At 46.6% G+C, this 23624-nt stretch overlaps 1 protein-coding gene across 2 annotated transcripts in view; it reads left to right on the top strand.

Moving 5' to 3' along the window:
* Nucleotides 1-23624, top strand: part of BICRAL (BICRA like chromatin remodeling complex associated protein) — a 95003-nt gene that overhangs the window by 29018 nt on the left and 42361 nt on the right. For both annotated transcript variants that reach the window (XM_075925436.1, XM_006122087.3), the window contains exon 2: nucleotides 16330-16378. In XM_075925436.1, coding sequence (XP_075781551.1) covers nucleotides 16335-16378 — 44 coding nt within the window. In that variant the 5' untranslated portion in view covers nucleotides 16330-16334. The remainder of the gene's footprint in view (nucleotides 1-16329; nucleotides 16379-23624) is intronic.

Below are 23624 nucleotides of genomic sequence, written 5' to 3'. Positions count from 1 at the left end.
TAGAGGTTTAACAACATCATTATTGTCTGCAAAGTGCTTCAGAGTGAGGAACAGCAGCCAGTTCTCTGCTCCTGGCTTAGCTTCTTTCAGCTCATACAGGCCTTAGGGGTGTAGCCAAGGTTCCTGCAGTCCCATAAAGTTAGTTTACAGCAGTGGTCATCAACTAGAAGATTGGGATCTACAGGTAGACCTTGCAGCCTCTGACAGGTTGTCCTGACTGATCTGGCCAGGAAGCTACAGTAAACTTCATATAATCCGGCACCTTTAGGACCCAGGGGGTGCAAGATTATCAAATATGCTGGACTATCAGAAGGGTGGGCTATAAGGGATCTGGGGTGGGGTGGGGAGGATGCCACCCTAGATCCCTCATAGCCCCCCCTTCCGATAGTCCGGCTCTGCTCCAGGCGTCCCCGATTCAGCCGCTGCGGGTCAGTTTCAGCAGCGGCTGAATCGGGGATGCCTGTGGCAGAGCAGCTGCGGTGCTGCCGGGTTGGTCCCGCAGCACCGAGGGGCGGTGCTACGGGACCAACCCGGCAGCACCCCAGCTGCTCTGCCCCCGGCTTCCCTGATTCAGCTGCTGGTCAGTTTCAGCAGCGGCTGAATTGGGGAAGCTGGGCGCAGAGCAGCTCCAATTGTCTGGCTGCCTGGAGCACTTCTGGGTTCCCAATGGTGCTGGACCATCGGGAGTGCCGGAGCATTGGATGCCGGATCAATGGAGTTTTACTGTATCAAGTGTTGACACTGCAGTTGCCTCTCCATCCACTGTCATGCTGCTCCTGCCCTCTGCTTTGGAGCTGGCCCCCCCACGAGCCTCCTGCTTGCTGTGCAGAGTGTGGGAGGGAGAAGAGGAGGGGTGCTGATGTCAGGGCATCCCTCCTCCCTGGACTTCAGTTCCCTATCTCCACACAGAGAGAAGGGGATAGAAGGAGCTTGACAGTGCAAATCTCTGTCACTCTCACCCACTGTGTGTGTGTCTGTCATTCTCACAAACACTGTCTTTCACTCTCATCTCTCGACCCAACATATACATGGGAGGAGGGGTTGTTACTATTTTACTGCTTGCAAAGTGTGTTATTTTTGGTTTTTGACTGGTGTATGCATTTCATAATTTTCTCTTTTGCATTTAAATTTAATTTTTTGAATAGTGAGTTGTAAAATACCTAACCTGTTGTGGGTGGAGTAATTATCCCTCTGGTAATTGCTGCTCCTGGAAGTGTCTGGCATGTTCCTGCATCCACTGAGAAGGGCAGAGCAGGAGGCTCTCCACAAGCTGTTCTTGTCTGTAGACACCACTCCTGCAGCTCCCATTGATCAATAACGGAAAAACTGTGACCGGTAGAATCTGTGGGTGCCTATAGATGATGGGCAGCACATGGCTTAAATTCACTGCTCCACCACACGGAAGCCATCTCAGTTAAACGGTGGCTTGCCAGAGCCTGCTTCCTGAACCCCTATCCCAACCCTGAACTAGGAATGTTAAATTTTGATTAATCAACTAATCGAGTAGTTGATGGAATTTTCATAGACTACTGAGTTAATCAAGAAGAGGGGTTGGGGCACTCGCTATCCAGGCTGCACCTCTGCCTTTTAAATGTAGTAAGAGCCGCCTACCGCTCTTACTACATTTAAAAGGCAGAGGCGCAGTGGGGAACCTGGCCAAGCAGGGAATCAAGCCTTTTAAATGTAGAAAGAATCCCATGGGGCTGTTGCTACATTTCAGAGGCAGAGGCACAGTAGTCAGGACTTGGTGTGAGCAGGGATTCAAGGAATCCCTGCTCGTGCCATTTCCCAGTTGTGCTACTGCCTTCCTTGCTCTGCGCACAGAGATGGTGCTGGGGGGAACTAGTGCTCTCCTGCCACCCTGTGCTGCTGGCTTCTGGCCCCACCCTGGGGTACTATCCAATAGTCATGTAACCGCAAAGATTTCATGTGGTTACATGACTGTTCAATTACACAATCTCTAACATCCCTAGTGAAAATAAATAAATCTACAGGAACATAAGTGAATTTAAACTGAAGGTGTTGGATGAGAACCGGAAGATGTGAATTATATAAATCTCCACCCCCCCTTGCTTTGACTCATTTCTTACTTTGTCTCAAGAACTGCATTTGGCTTCAAATTATGTTTGACGAGCACCAAGTGCATTTTACCATTCTCACCCCCATTTCTTAAAGTTCCAACAAATATTGAAAAAAAATCTATTAGCCTCCCAAACTATTAAAAATAAGTACATACTAAGAAAATGCAGAGTGCTTTCCATTATAAATGAGTAATTTTAAACAATATTATATATTAGACACTAACTACTTGATAATTCTTTTTATTACTTTAATTTTATTAAACATTTCTTAAAAGATCCGTTCCTTACACTCCCAGGAAACGGAAAAAAGAGGGAGAGGGGCACCAAAAGAAAAAGAGCACAGAAAATTGACATTTTTCACACAGGCTACGTCTAGACTACATCTCTCTGTCGAAAGAGAGATATTGATTAGGCACATCGAAATTGCTGATGAAGCCAGGATTTGAATATCTTGCGCTTCATTAGCATAAACATGGCTGGCCGCTTTTTTTCAAAACTGAGCTTTTTTTAAAAAAATGGCAGTCTAGATGTGGATCTGTCGAAAAATTAACCCTTTTTTTGACAGATCCTGTAAACCTCATTTTTTAAGGAATACAGGATCTGTCGAAAAACGATTTATTTTTGACAGATCCGCATCTCGACTGCCGTTTTTTAAAAAAAAGCTCCGTTTTGAAAAAAGCAGTGGCCATGTTTATGCTAATGAATTGTGGGATATTTAAATCCCAGCTTCATTAGCAATTTCGATGTCTCTAATCTACATCTCTCTATCGACAGGGAGGTGTAGTCTAGATACATCCACAGTTTAATGAGTCAGGTATTTACATTTAAACAGCTTATACTACAAACTAGTTAATTTAGATACAGATATCAGAGCATGACAGAAAAACACTGAGGCTTTGTCTACACCAGTGTTTCCCAATTTTATTTGGCTGAGGAACCCTTTTCAGCTTTTCAAAATTTCAAGGAACCCCTAGGTTTGTCAAGTAAAAAAAAAGGGGGGGTGGGGTGGGGCAGGGGAGGAGAGAGGGACCCACCAATTCATGAAATTCACATTCCTTCCCCAAGACACCCCACCCCCCCATCTCCTTTCTGTGAGGCCTCATCCGCTCTGTTCCCCTCCTCTCCATCACTTGCTATATCCAGCCCTTATACTTGTCTCAACCTAGTGAGAGTGAGGTGTGGGGTGGGAATGAGGGATTTGTGTGTGGGAAGGGGTGAGAAGTACAAGCTCTGGGAGGGAATTTGGATGTAGGAGAAAGGGCTGTTGACTCAGGGAGGGGGCTCTATGCTGGGAAGTGTTGGGTTCACGTGGAAGGTTGGGGTGCTGAGCAAGCCAGGGCTTGTGGATGTGAGGGTGCAGGAGTTCGGGCTGGATATGTGAGGGACTCAGGACACAGATTTGTGATGTGTGGATGGTGGAGGAATGTTGTGGCAGAAGACTGAGGATGTGGGGATGCAGGAGTGTGGGGATGTAAGAGGCTCAGGACAGGGGTTCCAGTGTATGATAGGCTCAGATTTGGGGTCAGGTGGTGCAGGAGTGTTATGATGTTGCAGTGAAATGGGGGTTTGGTCCCAATTAGGGGCTTGTTGGCCTGGCTTCATTTTTAAATAAAATATTATGTCAAACTCAAAAGGTTTTAGCATTGTCTTTATATGCGAGAGGGGTGACTAACCTGTTTTGAGTCAAAGGTCACTGACCCACAGAAAAGTCAGTTGTGGACACACAAGTAAGATGCAAAAAAACAAAAAAAAGCTCCTCCAAAAAACCCCCAAGCCTCACTAATGTGGTCCCAAATGTGCTGGTGGGGGTAGGGGACAGAGTGCTAGTGGGTGCTGGGGCTGGGGAGAGGGTGCTGCTGGGTGGAAGGATGCTGGCTCAGGTGGCAGGGTGCTGGGACAGGCAGGTGGCAGGGTGCTGGGGTCAGGGGAATGGTCCTGCTGGGCACTAGGGTGACTGGCAAGGTGCTGGGACAAGGAACAGGGTGCTGCTGGGTGCTAGCGTGGATGGCAGGGGGCTGGGGCCAGGGCCAGGGTGGTGCTGAGTCCTGGGGTGTGAGGCAAGGTGCTGGGGCCAGGGCGGTGCTAGGGTGGATGGCAGGGCTGCCAAGGAGCGGGATAGGGATGGGGTGCAGGATCTGGGAGAGAGCTGGGGGGCGGAAGGGGCCAAGGTCTGGGTAGGGTGCAGACCAGATAGGTAGGGTGCAGAAGAAGGCTGGATGTAGGGTGTCTGGCTATGAGGGAGGGTGCGAGGAGGGGACTTGGGTAGGAGTTGGACCTCCCTGATCTGGCACCCTCTAGACCTGACTGGTCCCAGCTGAGGAATTTTTGGACCAGGGGAGGTCATTTCAGGGCTCCTGGTCCCCCCCCCCCTTTCCCTACTAGGCTTCTTTGCATCTCTATCCCCTGCAACCGAACTAAGCTGCCCACCCTTGCTGGTTCCCTGCACTTCCCCCAAAACCATCCCTCACAATCCAAGGGAATGCAGCACCAGTTCCCTGCAGCCCCTCACAGCCCAACTGAGCTGCCCGTCTGTTCTGTATGCCCTCCCGTGTCCACCTCAGCCCAGCTGAGCCCTGCACTGGTTCCCTGCATGCCTCCCCCACAGCACAGCTGATCCCCGTTTCCCTGCACCTCCTCCAAGCCCCACAAAATTGCTGAGCCAAGAGCCGATTCCCTGTCCCTCCCTCCCCTTGAGTCTAGCCCCGGTTCCCGGCACCTCCCTCCTCCTGCAGTCAAACTGAGCTCCACACACACACACCCCACCCCACAGCCCAGCTCCCCAGACCTCCCCACTCTGCAACCCAGCTGAGCTCAATTTCCCTGCACCTTCCCCCAAACCATGTAGACATGCTGAGCCAGTGCTGATTCCCTGCCCCTGCCTTCCTCCCTCCCCTTGGCTGTGTCTACACTGGCACGATCTTGCGCCAAAGCGGACGCTCTTGCGCAAAAATGTGTTGCCTGTCTACACTGGCCGTGTGTTCTTGCACAAGTACACTAACGTTCTCATGTATGAAATCAAGGCTTCTTGCGCAAGAACTACAATGCTCCCACTCAGGAATAAGCCCTTTTGAGCAACTATTCTTGCAGAAGAGGCCAGTGTAGATAGGCAACATGAATTTCTTGAGCAAGAAAGCGCTATGGCTAAAATGGCCATCGGCACTTCCTTGGACAAGAGAGTGTCCATGCTGCCATAGATGCTCTTGTGCAAAAGCACAGCTCGCACATGGAAGAGTGGATGTGTTCTTACACAAGAACACTTGCACAAGATGTTCTTGCACAAGAAACAACCAGTGTAGACATAGCCTAAGAGTTTCCTTACATGAGCAAAATGAATTTTGTGTTGTGCACCAGTATTGAGTTCATGTGGCTTGTTTGGATGTACCACCCAAGTTTTTAATAAATATTTTTAAACCTCTACCTTTTCCCTCTGCTGCCATGTCAGCTCCCCTGGTGCCTGCTGCCCCCCGACTCCTCACCCTCCTCTGCTGTCCTGACTCCTGCTCTTCTCACTGTCCTCAGCCCTCCTGCAACCTGCCCCCCTTCACCAGCCCTTCTCTCCTCCCTGTGCCCACTTCTCCAGTAGCCCCACTCTGATCATGTGAGCTACCCCTCCTCATCCCCTCTTCTAACACTTCCCTCTACAAACCTGTCCTGCGTCTCTCCTCTGATGGTGGTCCCTCCAGAATCCCCTGGCACCTGCACCTTCTCTTACCTCTGCACCCTCCTGGTGCCTCCCCTTTCCCTCACTTCCCCTGCCCCCTTTGCTCCATTTTTCCCTGATGCCCACCCCTCACCACCCTCTGCCCCCATTCCCCTCATGCCCCTGTGCCCTTTCACATGACTTGCTCCATCCCAGCCTTCCTCATGCCCACCTCTTCTTTCAAGCCTTCTCCCAGCACTTCCCCTCACCCCTCTAGCCCCCAGTGCCCTTACCCTCTCCCCTCCCAGCATCACCCTGTCCCCCTCCCACTAACACCTCCCCTCCTGCCCTTTTCCTCATTGTCTGAGCTTGGCCCCCTGCCATTTGTCTCTCCTCCACCCCTGTCCCTTTTGCCCGCCGGGCGCCAGAGGGCGGGGACACTTGCGCGCCCGGGGACAGGGCCCCCCCATCGCCGCGTGCCTGGGGGCGCCCCCCCCAAGCGCCACGCGCCCGTGTCCGGCCCCCCCCCAAGCGCCGCACGCCCGTGTCCGGTGCCCCCCCCAAGCGCCGCACGCCTGTGTCCGGCGCCCCCTCCCCCTAAGTGCCGTGCGCCCAGGGCCGGCGACCCCCCCAGCACCGCCTGCCTGGGGCTGGCGCCCCCCCCCCAGCGCTGCGCTCCCGGGGCCGGCGCCCCCTCCCAGGTGCCGCGTGCCCGGGGCCGGCGCCCCCTCCCAGGTGCCGCGTGCCCGGGGCCAGCGCTCCCCCCCAAGCGCTGCGCACCCAGAGCGCGGGCGGCCAATCTGCAGCGCTCCTAGGGTGCCTTCCCCTTCCCCTCCACACAAGCACCTTCCTCTCCCATCCCTTTCCCTTTCCCTCTGCACAAGCCCCTTCCCTCTCCCTCCCTTTCCCTCTCCCGTACCTTCTGACTTCCACTTTGTGGGGCCGGAGTCTGTGCTCTGTCCCCGGACTCCGAACCCGCAACTCACCCATGCGCTCATCACAGCGCCCAGCAAGTTTAAAATCCCAGGCTGTGACGTTATGTCACGTCCAGGCGTCTCTCCACCTGCTGGTTTGCGTGTGCTGCGCAGGGCAGCAGCAGCCAGCCAGGGGGGAGATCACGGAAGGTCTCGCACGGCAGGGACGGGCTCTCTCTCTCTCTTTTTCAGAGGGGGCGGGGGAGCGCCGGCTCCCCGCGGAACCCCTCGTTGTGCTCCGTGGAACACCAATTGGGAAACACTGGTCTACACTGAAGGGTTTTTGCTCAAGAAGCTCTTTGCAGAAGACATGTTCCGCAAAAACTTCTTGCGCAAAAGCCCATCCAAACCTCAAAAGTGCATCACAAAAGTGATGTGCTTTTGTGCAAAAGAGCATCCACACTGCATGGACACTCTTGCGCAAGAAAATTTTGATTGCCATTTATAGAATGTGCTTTTTCTGATAGGCTCTTTTTGCACAAGAAGCCCCTGTTGAGCATCAACACACACCTTTTTGCGCAAGAACTCTTACGCAAAAAGGAGTTATTCCTTGTAGAAGGAGGTATACCTACACCGTAAAAAGCCCTCTGTTCTGCTGTTTTACTGTAAATTTTCTTGCGCAAAAATGCGCTTGAGGTGTGGACGCTCCATGAGTTTTTGCACAAAAACAGCCGTATTTGCACCAAAACACTATAGTGTAGACATAGCATGTGGATATAGTTAATCTCCATAAACACCTAGGCTACGTTTACACTGGCATGATTTTCCGGAAATGCTTTTAACGGAAAAGTTTTCTGTTAAAAGCATTTTTGGAAAAGCGCATCTAGATTGGCAGGACACTTTTCCGCAAAAGCACTTTTTGCGGAAAAGTGTCCGTGGCCAATCTAGATACGCTTTTCCGCAAAAAAGCCCCGATCGCCATTTTCGCCATTTTTGAGGAAAACAGTACTGTACTGTCTATACTGGCCCTTTTGCGTAAAAGTCTTTCGGAAAAAGACTTTTGCCCGAACGGGAGCAGCATAGTATTTCTGGAAAAGCACTGACAATCTTACATGAGATCGTCAGTGCTTTTGCAGAAATTCAAGCGGCCAGTGTAGACAGCTGGCAAGTTTTTCCGGAAAAGCGGCTGATTTTCCGGAATAACTTGCCAGTCTAGACACAGCCCTACAGTAGAAAAGCTGGATGAGCTACTTGTGTTCTGTCACCTTCAGCAAATTAAATAAATGAAAGCTAAGTTGGACCTTTACTTTAATTTTCTTTTGTATTTATCCTGCATAGGTAGAAGATGAACTGTATGAACTAGCATTCTTCAATAAATTGTTTCAGACCAAAATGTAGCATACAGGTTCATAACCTGAAAGCAAGCTATTTTTTCTTTAAAAATATTCATTTAGCCTCTTACTGAAATAGCAATATATATATTCTCTTGCGCTTCCAGATGATTTTCTGACATGCTATATTATGCTCTATGTATTTACTGAAAACTTTTAAAGCAAAAACTATGCTCTCATGAATGCATGCCCAAAGCATCCACAAACATAAAGAGGACTTATAATGGGGAGCACTGAATGTAGAATAAATGCAAAGGAACTGACAAGATGCATCATAACCTTTCTCAGGAACCACTTCAATATAACATGTAAAACATGTAAATATTATTACCTCCATACTATTAAATCTGTCAAAAATCAATATTTTATCATCACACCAAATATGGTCCTGTTCTAAGCAAGTACAATCCAATTAACACAGCAGAGTAATGTCTGATTACGTTCAACTGTTTATATTATCATGAGCACCAAAAACACACTATGATGTAACTTTTGGATGTCTTATGTTTGGAAATGTTTTGAAATAACATTGTTGTTTATTTTAAGCACTTTTTTCTATTTTATCTGTTTAAATTTTCACAGTTGTGCAAAAATATGGTGCATAAGCTTTTTTTCAGTTTTATCCATATACATTTTTACAGTTTCAGGAAATTGTAGGGAAGTAAGACAATAATTATTTAATGACAGGAGACAGACAAGGAAAGTTTTAACAGTTAAAAGACAAACTGTCAACATGACAGAACCTTATAACAAACTCAAATTCTTCAGCTGCATTTTTCTTGCATTGCCTATTGTAAATTATTATTAATAGAAATAGTTTTGTCAGTTTGGTCATAGGGTGAAATTGACATTAACTTACATTTGCAAATAAAAATCTAATATCCTTCTAAGCCTACTTATTACAAATACTCTAGAATGGCAGTTTACAGACTGGGGGTCAGAACCCCAAAAAGGATAGCAACCCCATTTTAATGAGGTTTCTAGGGCTGGTGTTGGAGTTGGTGGGGCCCAGAGCTAAAGTGAGAGCACAAGCCCCCCACACAGAGCCCAAGCTCTGTGTTTCATTCAGCCCTGGGTGGCAAGGCTCAGTTTATAGGACCATAGCTGGTGCAGAAGGCCCTTGGGCATCTGCTTTGGCCCCACCCCTCCTGGGTTGTGTAGCAATTTTTGTTGTCAGAGGGGGGTTGTAATGTAATGAAGTTTGAGAATCCCTCATCTAAGAACCTTAGTATTTCAAGTCTGGAGTACTCACAGAAAAAAAACAGCAGCTGCTCAGAACCCACAGGTGGACCTCACCAATCAGCTCTTCTCCTCCCAGCACCTCCTTCCACCAATTGGTAGAAACCTGAGTGGATACAAAATTTTGCATCTGCACCTGTCTCCACAAAAATGAGCCACGGATATCCCCATCTACATCTGTGGATTTGCAGGGCTCTACCAATGGACCCTGCCAATGAGCCCTCTTCCACCTGCCGAAGATCAGCTGTTCAGCAAGAGGTGCTGGGGAGAAGAGGAACAGGGACCGGAAGAGGCAGAGTGAGGAAGGGACATGCTCAAGGAAGAATGTGGAATGGGGGGCAAGGGTTAGAGTGAGGCAGGACCTAAGACAGAGCAGGGTCAAGAAACCTCAGGAAATCAGAAGGTCGGTGTCTCTGTGGGGAACAATCCACTTCATTCCATATTGCTGAATTTAACTGGCACTCAAGGCTATGTTATATTTTAACATTTTAAAAGTCCTTGTTCTCTCCAAATTAAATTATTTTAATATTACATATTAAAATCAGTTTTGCAATGTTACACTACCTTCACTGGATTTTGCTTTTTTCAGTTTTCTTTTCCATTTTTAAATACTTCATTCTCCTTTTTATAGAAGTAACACGTTGTTAAAGATTTATGTATGCATAAATTAACCCATTTCAAATCACATCAAACTAAAACTTTTCACAGGTTTTTAGCTGGATATCATTGTTTTTGTTCTTGCCAAAGTCTGTTTATAATATTTTAAAATTCACAACATAGCAAGATATCTTGATTTGAGTTGGTTTGGTTTTTAAGAAGGACAAGAACAAAAACTATTCTATAAATATTTTAGATCTTAAGACAAATTATTGCTCAATCTATTTGTACTTTTTAAGATTGGGAAATAAGCAAAGTTTATTCCGACCCCCACAATAATCTCTGATGCCACATCCCTCAGAGGATGGGTGCAATGTGGGGGGAGAGGGTTGGTGGTGGTGGTGGTGGGAAGAGGTGGAGCTTGGAGGATAACGACAAATATGCCCTGCCCCCTCCGGGACACCAGGATTCCTGGGCATGATTGGAAAAATGCTCTGGCTGTAGATGGACCATGAGCTAAGAGTTTGAGGCCCCTAAATTAGGGATATAAAATCCCATTTAATTACTTAGCCAATTAAACATTATGTTTAACTGGTTAACCAAATAAATGGGGGCCAGCATGGCTGGACTGGAGCTGATCCTGTGCAGTGCTCCCTCTTCTACCTCCCCCCCGCCAGAATATTTACCAGTTAACTGGTTAACCATTCACGTTCCTACCTTAGATTAGATTATAAGGTTGCAAATCAATTGTGTGATTGTGGAAATAAATAGTAATATTTTATTAATATTCTCAAAGCACTTCTATGACAAGAAAGATGTAATTTAAATTTTGCACTAGAACAATTTGCATAATACCTCCTTACTGATAAATGATTGATAAAAGATGAGAAAATTACCTTGTGGTGGGTGTATGCCATTATGTATGCTATACATCACGGAGTAGTTTTAGAATTTGAGTACATCTCTACAATCACCTATTAAAAACTGGCTGCCTGCTCAGACTGGCTGCCAGCAGTGCAGGGTGACAGCAGCCCCTGTCCAGGGGAAGGCAGCAGTAGCACAGGGGTGGGAGCAGGTGGCACCGTGAAGCTGGTGCTGGGGGAACTGGCTTTCGAGAGGCAGCAAAGCGGGGAGGAGGTGGCTTGGCAGAGCTGGCATGTGCGGGGGAGCCTGCTTGAAGCTGGCTCTCTGCGTGTATAGGTTCCAGCCTACATACCTCACCCTCTGTGCTGCTACCTCTCGATCAGAGCCAGTAGCGCAAGGGGAGGAGAGGCAGGTGGATCTGGTGCTCGTGAAAAGCCTGCTGAAAGCCAGCTCCTTAGAGGCCCCAGCTTCCAGACTTAGAAGTTAATTGTGTAGTCAATCACACTTGACATCCCTAATTTTCATATATTTTTACCATTTAGAGCCTCAGCTTACACTTCACTGGCAGTGAGACTAGATGTAACAACTCACAGACCAGTCTGTGCCTTGTGGAAGCCTGCTTATAAGTGGGACTTTGTTATTTTTTCTTTTAGGTATGTAAAACTTAGGGATGATTGGCCGTATTCTGTCAGTGCATGCTAAAGAGCTAAAATGGAGGAGTGTGCCAAAAACCCCCCAAAGAAACCCACGACCCACACCAAGCAGAAGGCGTTGTATGTTTAAATAATAAATCCTGTAGAAAGTTATACCTTTTCCACTTTTTCTAGCTTCTTGGTGTGTATATTATACAAACTTAAATGTCCGCAAACACATTAGTAAATGGAAGTAAATATGTATAAAGTTTAAATTTGCAGCATTTTACACATCACTTGTTAAATTTGCTCCCTTTTGTAAACAAGTAAATTTAAGGACTTTCACCTGTTTGCATCAGACTGAATTTGGCTAAGTATCTTTTAATTTATTGTGATTGATAATAAATACTATAGTATCTAGGTCTCTGAGTAAAATTCTGTCAATTACACTGAGGCTCATCTGGAATAATTTAATTGAGGTCAGTAGGATTACTCCAGCTTTACACCAGTGAATTGAGCAGAATTTAGCCTAAATATCTAACTAGTCTCGGAGGGTACGTCTACACTTGCTCCCTCGTTCGAACTAGGGATGCAAATGTAGCCGACCGAAATTGCTAATGAAGCAGGGATTTAAATATCCCATGCTTCATTAGCATAATCTCGCCCCCGCGCTATTCCGCTCACCAGCTGATTCGAACCAGGAAGTGCGCTCCAGGACGCATTAGTTCAAATCAAACTCCTTGGTTGGAACTAACGTTACTCCTCATTTTTTGAGTAACGTTAGTTCGAACCAAGGGGTTTGATTCGAACTAACGCGTTCCGGAGTGCACTTCCTGGTTCGAATCAGCTGGTGAGCGGAATAGCGCGCGAGCGAGATTATGCTAATGAAATGCGGGATATTTAAATCCCCGCTTAATTAGCAGTTTCGGTTGGCTACATTTGCATCCCTAGTTCGAACTAGGGAGCAAGTTTAGACATACCCTGGGTTTCATGCTTAGTACTAAACTTGAATCACTTTTCCACAGACCACATCCTCTATATGCTGTTTTCAGATCTTTAGCAGCTCATTTTTTCTCTTGCAATTCAGTATGGCATCATAGTAAGCAGGAAATTGTGGCAGTCACTTGAGGCTATAAATAATAGGAAGTTTTACGGTTTCTGTTATTTGAACTGTATCAAGTCTCAAGTGCATATGGCGCTTATAATATATATGAATGATGCTCTCAGCAGAATGTAACAGGTTTTGGATACAGGATATCCAAAAATAGGATCTTTATTTTTGGCTTGTATGAGGCACTATTGTATTGATTGTGTAAAGACTGCTGATATTTTGTTTTGCACATATCTGTTGAATGGGAATGGGAAAAATAATAAAGTTGGTTGTAAATCAGGTATCTTTCACTGACACATTTCATCTGTAAAGATTTGTCGTGTGTGGATTGTCATTCAGGTTATTAGTATTTTGTGATGCTCTTTTTTTCTGGTTATATGATATTTAGAGATTATGTACCTAATTGTTTCTGAAACCTAGAAATAGGTGTAACAAATCCCTCGATGAGTATTCAAAGTATACTGCAAAATCAATGTTAACAACTACACTCCTTTTCATCCAAGCCTATATTCACACAGTCTATGCCTTCTTACTAACAGAAGAAGTTACTTATTGTAGAATCACGGTCCTTTCTGCACAAAAGCCTTTTCAGGGTTAGGAAGTGTTATAAACATAGAAATAGTAGCATGCCTCTTTCCCCATAAACACTGGGGGGGGGGGGGGGGGAGAGAAGGGTGTGAGCGACTAGTTGACTAGCTTTTGCTTATTGGATAATCGACTAGTCGATTAGTCACTTACATCCCTAGCAGCGATAGTGGAGTTGTCAGCAAGGTAGAGAACAGAATAAATTGATAAATTACTAAGAAATTTCATTTTGGACACATTAAATTTGAGGTGGTTGCAGGACACTTCTGAGGAGAAGGCATTTGGGAACATGAGACTGGATAGCTGGATTAAAATTGGGGCTGTTGAGGTAGATTTGGGAAACGCCAGCATAGAATGGGAGTCTTAAATAGTGAAAGCAAGAGAGATAGTAGAAAAATATAGTGTTAAGGGATGTCAATGGAGTGGGAAAAGGCAAAGGAGATAGAGCAGCGTTTCCCAAACTATGGGCTGCGGCCCGCTACCAGGCCGCAGGAAAAAAATACCTCAGCATGGCTAGTGGCTGCCGGCAGGCCCGGCCTTAGGCCGATTTGGGCCCCGCGTCTCTGAACCCGGAAGTGTCGGCGAATTACAGAGCCAGGAGGCCCTGCTCCACCAATATGTGGAGCTGGGTCTCTCCCGCGGCTCTGCCTGGAGCGGGATTGGGCCTGGGCCCGCCCCCCGCGCGTCCTCCCACCCCGCCCCCAAAGCGTCCCCGCCGTGCGCGGCTCCTCCTCACCACCTGCTGCTGCCCATGTGTGGCGTTGCACGTGGGCGAGGAGGATGCTCGGGCGTGACGTGATGTCACGGCCCGGGATTTTAAAACTCTTCGGAGGCACGTGGCGGGGCCACACTGCCTCCGGGGCCGGCCTCTGGGGCCTGAGCACAGCCTCCGGCCCTGCAATGTGGAAGGCAGAAGGTAGGGAACGGGCTTGGGCGGCGAGGCGGCGGTGGCGGCGGTGGGATGGGAGGGGAAGGCACCAAGGGACAGGGTGCAGGAGAGAGAGACAAATGCCAGGGGGCCAAGTGCAGCCAATGAAGGAAAGGGCAGGAGGGGAGGTGTCAGTGGGAGAGGGGACAGGGTGATGCTGGGAGAGGAGAAGAGAGGGAAAGGGCATTGGGGGCTGGAGCAGGAGGTGCTGGGAGAAGGCTTGAAAGAAGGGCTGGGCATGAGGAAGGCCAGGATGGAGCAAGTTGTGTGAGGGCACAGAGAGGGATGGGGGCAGAAAGTGGTGAGGGGGTGGGTATTAGGGAAAAAGAGGGCAAAGGGGGCAGGGGTAGTAAGAGAAGGGGGAGGCACCAGGAGGGTGCAGGCTAAGGGAAAGTGCAGGTGCCAGGGGATTCTGGGGTGAGAAGGAGGGGAGAGCTGGCCACTGGAAGCAGCACTGGATGGAGGAATCGGGGCAGGCTGGGGAGACTGGGAGGCCGGTGGAAGCAGGGCTGCCGGGGGGTGCGAGGTTGGGGGCAGGGAGCTGGCCGGGGAAGATTGGGACGGGGGGAGAGAAGCGGCCGCCGGAAGGAGGGCTGAATGCGGGCAGTGGGACTGACCAAGGGAGATTGGGAGGAGAAGCGGGGGAGAACTGGCTGCCCAGGAGGGGGCTAGGGGAACTGGGGCTGGCTAGAGGTGCAGCGGGGGGAAGAATGAATCGGCCTGCGGGGAGTGGGACTGACCCGGCCATATGTAGATATTGGGGCGCTGCCCCCGTTTCCCCCTCCCCCTCGCAAAGCACAAAGCATGAGTTAGTCCGGCCCAGGGATTCTATTGTCCCCCCACACGCCCCCGCCTCGAGTAGTTGTGAACTGTCTGGCTGGTAGACACACTCATGCAGCCTGAGCACATTTACCAGCCAGGCAGTTCGAAACTACAAACTGATACATCTAGTAATAATACAACTTACCTAATGAGAAAATACCAGACATGCTATATGTCTGGTATTTTCTCAGTTTGTTTTTTATGTGTTTATATTTTTGGGCTGCAAAAAGCAGTACTGAAAAAAAAGGGTTCCAACTAAAGTAAAATGTTTGGGAAACCCTGGTCTAACCAGCTTTCTGTCTGTCTTACAGTCCATTTATCCAATCCATATTCCTTAACTTGCTGGCAAGAATATTGTGGGTGACCATATCAAAAGCTTTGCTAAGGCTGGCACTGGGGGTTTTGGGAGGACCAGAAACAACTTATTTGAATATTCATCATTTGGTTAATGAATATGCAAATGAAAATTACCGGTCCTCCAAAAGTTCGTGAATGGATTTACTGGTCCCCGTGTCAAAAAGTTTGGGAACCCCTGAGATAGAGCAATCAAATGAGGTAATGATTTTTATTGTGGTAGGAAAACCAGACTCCTATAATATCAAAAGCCTAAAGAGCAGAGGAGAAAGTGATCAACATTATAAATGCAGAAGAACATAAATGCCAGACTGAACAAGTGGTAAATAGGATAGGGTGCAGTTAATGCACAAATGATAAAATACAATTCTGTTAATGCAAAATATGTGTGTATCAGATCTTATTTAGGCTTTTCAGTTACTTCTTCTATTATCCAGGATCTTATTCAAGAATGCTTATAAGTGCCACTTAGAAGAAACTAAGAGTGGGCATATATTGGGGGACTGGCCACTGACACAAATGTGTGCTTAAAGGGGTCTGAGAAAAAAGCATCTTTCTCAGCCAGCTGCTCAGTGCCTTATGAATTAGGCTGGGCATATAATGTTCTTCCCAGCCCACTGAGCTGTGGTTCCAACTCCCCTCAATTTACTCCACCTTATTTATTTATTTTTAGTAACAAAATACTATGCAAAGTAGTCCCCAATGTTTCAGGTTCTACAGCATTCATTTGCTCATTTATGATGGAGAAGCTGCCACTATAAATAAAATTCCTAGAAAAGCATTTTATTGTGATAGAAATATGAATCTATAATGAACATTTTTTCATCTACAAAATGGTCTGATTGGTCAGTTTGTTCTGTTCACTGTTTTCCTCCATTTGTAAAATAATGACAGAACTACAGGGTTAAAATACTGCATTATGTTTGCACTGATAATGCATGGGATTAAATTCTGCACTCAAATAAGACTGCAGAACCTATATTACTTACAGGATTTGTATTAACTTCAGTATCAGATGTACAGGTTCTTCTAAGAATATGGCCCAAAGTAAATATCACGCAATTCCCACAAATTGTTTATTGAAAAAAATTGACTTTGTGCTTTTAAATCATTTGAAGGAAATCTTTTCTCTGACTTTGATGAAATATCAATCCTTTTCTTTTTGCTTTAGTTGTCATGGATGATGATGACGATGAATCCTGTCTCCTTGATCTGATTGGGTAAGTTCCCCCCTTAAAAAATTCTAAAAGAAAAATTATGCAAAAATCATTATAAAAATAATCCATATAAAAGATTAATTACCAGTAGTCTTTGAAAGTTGATGTCTTGAGAGAGTTTGGAGCCCTATAAGTGGAGTGAACAGACAGCATAACTTCTGATTGCACCTAATTGGTAGTCCACTTGTTTTTGGCATGACACTGAATACTCTCTTGCCCAATAATGTTCCTGTCAAATCACTTTTCAGGCACATTAGCAAATAGGGCAGCCTACTCTACGTTTTTAATGCGAGGGAAATACAGTGAAGGCTTTGTTATCTGGCACAAATAGGGCATGGGGTGGCCGCTTAATTGAATGTGCTGGATTACAAAGCATCTGGAGGACAGACATACAGACACACAAACAGATAAACTCTGAAATATATAGTAGATAGTAAGAATATTAAGTAGCAGTTAATTGGCTAATGTTAAGTAGCAGTTAATTCCATCGACTACTCAATCAGTCAATAAGGAAGGGCGGCGTCAGCGCTCACTCCCTGCTCTTGCTGGGTCTCAGTACAACCTCCCACTGCCACTCTGCATTTTTAAAGGGAAGCTGTCAGGAGAGGGCACTGGCTGATTCCCTGGTCCCAGGTCTCAGCACTCATGCTGGCTTCCCTTGAAAAATTCAGAGTGGCAGTGAGCGGGTGGTGTTTGTGCTGAGACCCGAGAACAGAGATTCAACCAGCATCCTCTCCTTCTGACTTCCCTTTAAAATGCCGGGGGTGGGGGGAGGGGGAGAGAATAAGCAAGTGTTGATTGTGCTACCTGATAAGCTCCTGCTTATTGTGTAGTCAACTAGTTGACTACTCCTTTACATCCTTATTAGATAGCTATCCCTTTCGCCAGCCTACCCACTGCTGGCCCAGTGGGGTTATAGCTATCCTGGACTCCATTTATGGTCCTTGCTGCCCCATTTATGGTCCTTGCTGCTCATTATACAGTATAATCATCTCTGCTAGCAGATGCCTCCTTTCTGTTTTATGAGAAACAATCACATTCCAGGCACATTGTATTGTCCTGGCATAACCAAACCCTTACCTTGCTTTAGGTTATGATATGAGGAAGCCACAAACGTGTTGGTCCTAGCTCTGCCATTTAGGAGTTCTTGAACAAACAGACTCACAGACATACTCTCTCAAATATATAGTAGAAGATAATTACAAAGCAATCCCTGTAATTTTAAGTCACATATTTCTGTGCGTACATTGAGAGTTTTTACCACCAGAGTTGCATTACGTGAATGTGTACTTTAATACACTTGAACTCAGAATACTTAATTCATCTAACTACACTTCTTTTTTTAAAATTTTATATCAATATTTTGTTCAATGAATGAGTATCAAGTTATCAAAGAAAAAACGTTTTGGAAGGGTAGCTGTGAAAATCTGTAACTTTAAAAACAATGAGCAGTCTTGTGGCACCTTAGTGACTAAGAATATGTCTACACTTGCACCCTCTTTTGATAGAGGGATGCAAATGAAGACATTTGAAATTGCAAATGAAGCCGGGATTTAAATATCCTGAACTTCATTTGCATATTTGCGTTATGACGCTATTTTGAAATAGCGCTATTTCGAAATAACAGATGCTGTTAAGATGTGGCTCTTTCGAGAGAAAACCCTTCTCTCGAAATAACCCTTATTTCTCATACAATGAGGTTTACCAATTATTTTGAGAGAAGGGTTTTCTCTTGAAATAACTGCTTCTTAACAGCATCTGTTATTTCGAAATAGCGCCATATTGCGAATATGCAAATGAAGCACGGGATATTTAATCCCGACTTCATTTGCAATTTCAAATGTCTTCATTTGCATCCCTCTCTCAAAAGAGGGTGCAAGTGTAGACATACCCTTCCATATTTATATTTAATCCCGGGCGTTTATATAACAGCAAAAGAAGTTATCTGCAAATTGTAGGACTAGTGTTAATGACTCTAATTAAGTCAAATATGGGGAAATTAGTTAACCAGTTAAGATCTTTATTTAAGCCTAAGTTGAAAGTGTTGAACTTTTAAATCCAGTTCGGATGTCTCCCTCAGTAATCAAATGATAAAATTCCTTTGTAGAAGAATAGCTACTTCTTAATCCATTTTTGAATGTCCAGGGAAGTTAAAATGTTACCCTACAGCAGAGGTGGGGAACCTAAGCCCTGGGGAACGGGATGCTGTTCCTGGCCTGCCTGAATCTGGTCCCCAAGGCTCAGGGCCCCCCACCATTGGGGAGCCTGTGCTGGAGTTCCAGCTCCCCTGCCACCTCACCGCAGGGTTGGCGCACACAAAATCTAAGAAGCTTGCCCCCCCCCCAGGCTCTGGTGTGCAAGGGGAATGTGTCTTTTTCTTTCTCACTTGGGGGCCACATCAGTGAGGGTTTTTTTTTCCTTCTCTTATGCAGCCCCTGACTGATTTTTCTGTAGGCCAGTGGCCCCTGATGCAAAAAGGGGTTCCCAACCCTTACGCTACACGTTTTTGTGCATTACCATTCCTGATGTCTGATTTGTGTCCATTTATCCTTTGGCACAGAGACTAACTGATTTGATCAATATACATGGCAGAGGGGCATTGCTGGCACTTGATGGCATATATCATATTAGTGGATGTGCTGGTACATGACCCTCTGTGATGTTGTCACTTATACAGATATATGGACAGAATTGGCAATGGGGTTTGTTGTAGGGATTTTAAGTAGTGGTTAATTATTTGATTGGGTAGTAGATGGAATTTCCATTGACTACTCGATTAGTTAATAAGGGAGGTCACTTGCTACCCCCACAGTGGCTCTTCAGTTTAAATGTAGTAGGAGCTGGGCTCGCAGGCACCCCGGCTCTTACTATATTAAAAATGCAGAGTCACAGCGGGATAGCTCCCAGGGATGGCACGAGCCGGTACTAAGCAGTCCTGGCTTGGGCCGGCTCCAGGACGGCTGCAGTTCTATCCCCCGTACGTTCCCCTGCACTGCAGAGATGGTGCTGGGGGGAACCAGCTTTTAAACTGGCTCCCCCCAGCACCCGCTTCTGCTTCTTCCCCCCACTTGCTGCCTCTGTTACAGAGGCAGCAAGTGGAGGGAAGAGAGAAGTTGAGTAGTGACTTGACTACGTAATAAGCCTAACTTTACTGGGTAGTTGACTTATGGGGCAGTCAGCTACTTGAGTAGTCGCTTACCTATCTAGTTTGTTGCAGGGGTGGGTTCCTAGGTAAGTGTGTCTGTTGTGTAGAAATGCTAAAATGTGTTTATTTTTGTAAACGTGTAGCCACTGAAAATTTTAGCAGTAAGGCTATGTCTAGACTGTGGGCTTCTTTTGGAAGAAGGTTTTCCGGAAGAGATCTTCCGAAAAAACTTCTTTTGAAAGAGCACGTCCACACTGCCAAAGCTCATTGAAGAAGCGATCTGCTTTTTCGAAAGATAGTCCACACTGAATGGATACTGTATCGCATGTAAGCTGTGATTACTATGGGCAAAATGGCCACCAAGGCACCTGTGCTTTTTCCGCTTTCCTCTTCCCCATCCACACACACACCTTTTTCCGAAAGAGCTCTTTCCAAAAAAGGCTTCTTCCTCATAGAAAGAGGTTTACTAATGTTGGGAAAATCCCTCTGTTCTTTCAATTTTCTTTTGGAAGAACGCGATTGCAGTATGGACATAACTCATGTTTTTTTTAGGAAAAACTGCCTTTTTTTGGAAAAACTCTATAGTGTAGTTTGGAAAAAACTCTGTATATGTGGGGGCTGAGAACAGGATCTGGTGTTCATGGAGAGCTGGCTTAAAAACTGGGTCCTATCAGCACCTGCCCTGCCTACTCCCCACTATGCTGCCTCTGTATCTGAGGCAACAGCATGAGTGGCAAGCAGCTCCGAGGGAGCTGGTACTCAGAGGGAGCCTACGTGTGGGGAGCCAGCTTATAAGCCGGCTCCCCACATGCATGAGCTCCCGCCTTCCCCCTTGCTGCTGCTTCTGATGAGAGTATCTGATACAGAGGCAGCAGTTCAGGGGAGCGAAGGCTTTGTGTATCTGAAGGTTAACTGATGAGTCCAGAGGTACACATTCACATCCACACTTGTGGTGTGATGTATGGCTACTGGTAAGTATTTGCTTTAGGTTGGGAGCAGGGGGCTGTCAGGCCAGTCCTTGCCTACAATCTCCCAAGGTCTGTGAGAGTGAAGGATCATTTTCCAGGATAGTTTGTAGATTGTCAGTGATGCACTGGAGAGGTTTAAGGTGGGGGCTGTAGGTGATGACCAGTGGTGCCCTGTTATTTTCCTTGTTGGGCCTGTCTTGAAGTAGGTGACTTCTGGGTACTCTCCTGGCTCTGTCAGTCTGTTTCCTTTCTTCCCCAGGTGGGTATTTTAGTTTTAAGAGAGCCTGATAAAGATCTTATAGGTCTTTGTTACTGTGTCTGGGATTGGAGCAGATCCGATTATATCTTAGAAATTGGCTGTAGAAAAGGGATCACGTAATGTGTCCTGGATGGAAGCTAGAGGCTTGTAGATAAGAATAGCAGTCAGTAGGGTGGCCTATACTATACAGAAAGTAGATTTCTTGTGAGGACTGGTCCCGTCTGAGGTTGATGGTGGGATGGAAATTGTTGAAATCTCTGTGGAATTCTTTAAGGGTCACCTTCTGGTGGGTCCATATGCTAATGTCATCTATGTAACATAAGTAGAGGAGAGATGCTAGAGGACGGGAGCTGAGGAAACGTTGTTCGAGGTCAGCCATAAAAATATTGGCATATTGTGGGGCCATGTGGGTACCCACAGCAGTGTTGCTGATTTGAAGATATAAATTGTCCCCAAGTCAGAAATAGTTGTGGGCGGGGACAAAGTCACATAGCTCCACCACCAGGTGTGTCATGGCATCACTGGGGACATTGTTCCTGATAGCTAATAGTTCATTCTCCTGTGGAATATTGGTGTAAAGAGCTTCTACATTCATGGTGGCCAGAGTGGTGTTTTCAAGAAGATTACTGATGCGCTGTAGTTTCCTCAGGACAGCTAGGAGTTCTGGTAGCATAGAGTTTGAGGAGAGAATCAACATAGCCGGATAATCCTGCTGTAAGAATGCTAATGTCTGAGATGATGGGCTGGCCAGTATTTCCATGGATCTTGGGTAGCAGATAGAATACTCCTGGCTGGTGCTCTGGAGATGTGTCTGTGTAGATATGGTCCCGAGCTATAGCAGGGAGTTTCCTGAGCAGATGGTATAGTTTCTTTTGGTATTCTTCAGTGTGAAGGGGTTTTACTCACCACCACAGCGCCACCAGCCGTCTGTCCTGGGAATTAGCTCCTTCTGGCCAGCTGGGTGCCTTCCTCAGGTGGTGTCTCCCTTCTTCCTTCCAGGCCACGGCGTCCTCTTCAGGACACTGCCCTCCGGCAATGCCCACATCAGTCTCTGAGCTCCCCTTCCGGGGGTTGTTGTTTCTTCCGCGGGTCGTGCGTCAGGCCCTGCAGTCTGGGAGCTTGCTTGGCCAGAGCTTCCCTAGCCTTGCCTTGCCCCCCCCAGCACTGCCCTAGCTTCAGGGAGCCTCCTACTCCCCCAGCAACCAGGCTTTTACTGCTCTTTCCCCTCCGAGCAGCAGCTCATCCTCCTATATAGCGCCCAGCTGGGCCCTAATCAGCTGACTCGGCCTCAGCTGGGGCTAAATGCCCAGGCCCTGCTCCGGACTGGGGTTTGCCTTTAAAGGGCTAGTGCAGGGCAAGCGCCCTGTCACACTCAGTAGGATCAGAGGAAAGAGGCCTGTAGAATGTGCTTGTTGGTGAGTTGCCTGGGAGCAACTGTTTGTAATCTAACCTCTTCATGAAAACTACAGCATCTCCTTTGTCAGCCTCTTTGATTACAGTATAATGTCAGAGTTGTTTTTGAGGCTGTGGATAGCGTTGCGTTTTGCATGACCGAGGTTTAGTCAGTTATATAGTTGACTTCTTTGAAAAAGATGTAGCTTGTTACCCAAGAGCAGATAATGTTGTACTTGAGCAATTTTTCTTTTTTATCCATAGATTGGCAAGAAAATATCTTAAATATTTAATTTTATTTATTTATTAAATATGATAGCACTATATCAGGACCCTAATTTGCAGAAAATATAGATTGTTAGAAGAGATTATTCCTATATTAGTTCTTATGATTCTTGATCTTATACCAATGTTTGTCCATCTAATGCAAACTCTGTTGTATTACAGACTATTGGGTATTTATTCTAACAGATAGTGTAATCCAGTGGTCTCCAGCATTTTTAAGCATGAGATCACTTTTTGAATTTAAGTGCAATCCAAGATCTAACTCACACCCAAATACCCCTGGCCCGCCTCCTTTGTGCTCCCTTTTCCAAGGCCCTGCCCTGCTCACTCCATCCTCCCTTCCTCTCCCATCAGCCCTCACTTTCACCAGGCAGGGGCAGAAGGTTGAGGTGCAGGCTCTGGTCTTGGACTAAAGGATTTGGAGTGCGAGAGAGGCTCTGAACTGAGCTTGGGGCAGGTAGTTGTGGTACTAGAGAGGGCTCTAGGTGCAGACTCTGGGAAGGCATTTAGATGCTGGAGTGCTCGGGGTTAGGGTAGGGGTCTGGGATTCAGGAGGGGGTTCATGACTGGGGTATGGTTTCAGGATGTGGGCTCTGACCTGGAACTGCTTACCTCTGGTGGCTCTTGGGTGATGGTGCAGTGGGGCTAAGGCAGGCTCACCCCTGTCCTGGCCCTGAACTATTCCCCAAAACAGCCAGCAATCTCCATCCCAAGCCCTGTTGTGCCCCCTCTCTATTCTGTGGGGATAGGCTACAGAGTAGGAGAGGAGGCACCTTGATATCAGTTCCCCTTTTCTCCCTCCCCTCCCCAGCAAGCAGGAGGCTCCCAGGGGTTAGAGGAGACAGCTCCAAGGCAGAGGGCAGGAGGTGCGCAGCAATGGGGGAAGGGGCAGCTAAAGTGTCCGCACTTTATAGTCTCTTGGCCAAACCAGTCAGGATCACCTGCTCCAAGATCTACCAGTAGATCCCAATCTACTGGTTGGTGACTACTGGTTTAATCAGTAGTGGCCTAAAAATTAAAATCCCCGTTTCATGGAAGTAAACATGTAAAGTGCGATTTATAATTTTTTGTAATATTGAATATTTGAACTCCTGAAATTTTGAAATGTAATAAGAATCCCTGTCTTTGAGGAAGCCCTTTTAAAAAATATGGTGAAAAATACAAATTTACATATTGACATAGTTTACTGAAAACAATAAA

The sequence above is a fragment of the Pelodiscus sinensis genome, chromosome 3 (genome assembly GCF_049634645.1).
Source record: "Pelodiscus sinensis isolate JC-2024 chromosome 3, ASM4963464v1, whole genome shotgun sequence".
NCBI lineage: Eukaryota > Metazoa > Chordata > Testudines > Trionychidae > Pelodiscus > Pelodiscus sinensis.
The sequence above is the reverse complement of the archived record's forward strand: the minus strand, read 5'-3'. Positions and strand labels throughout refer to the sequence as shown.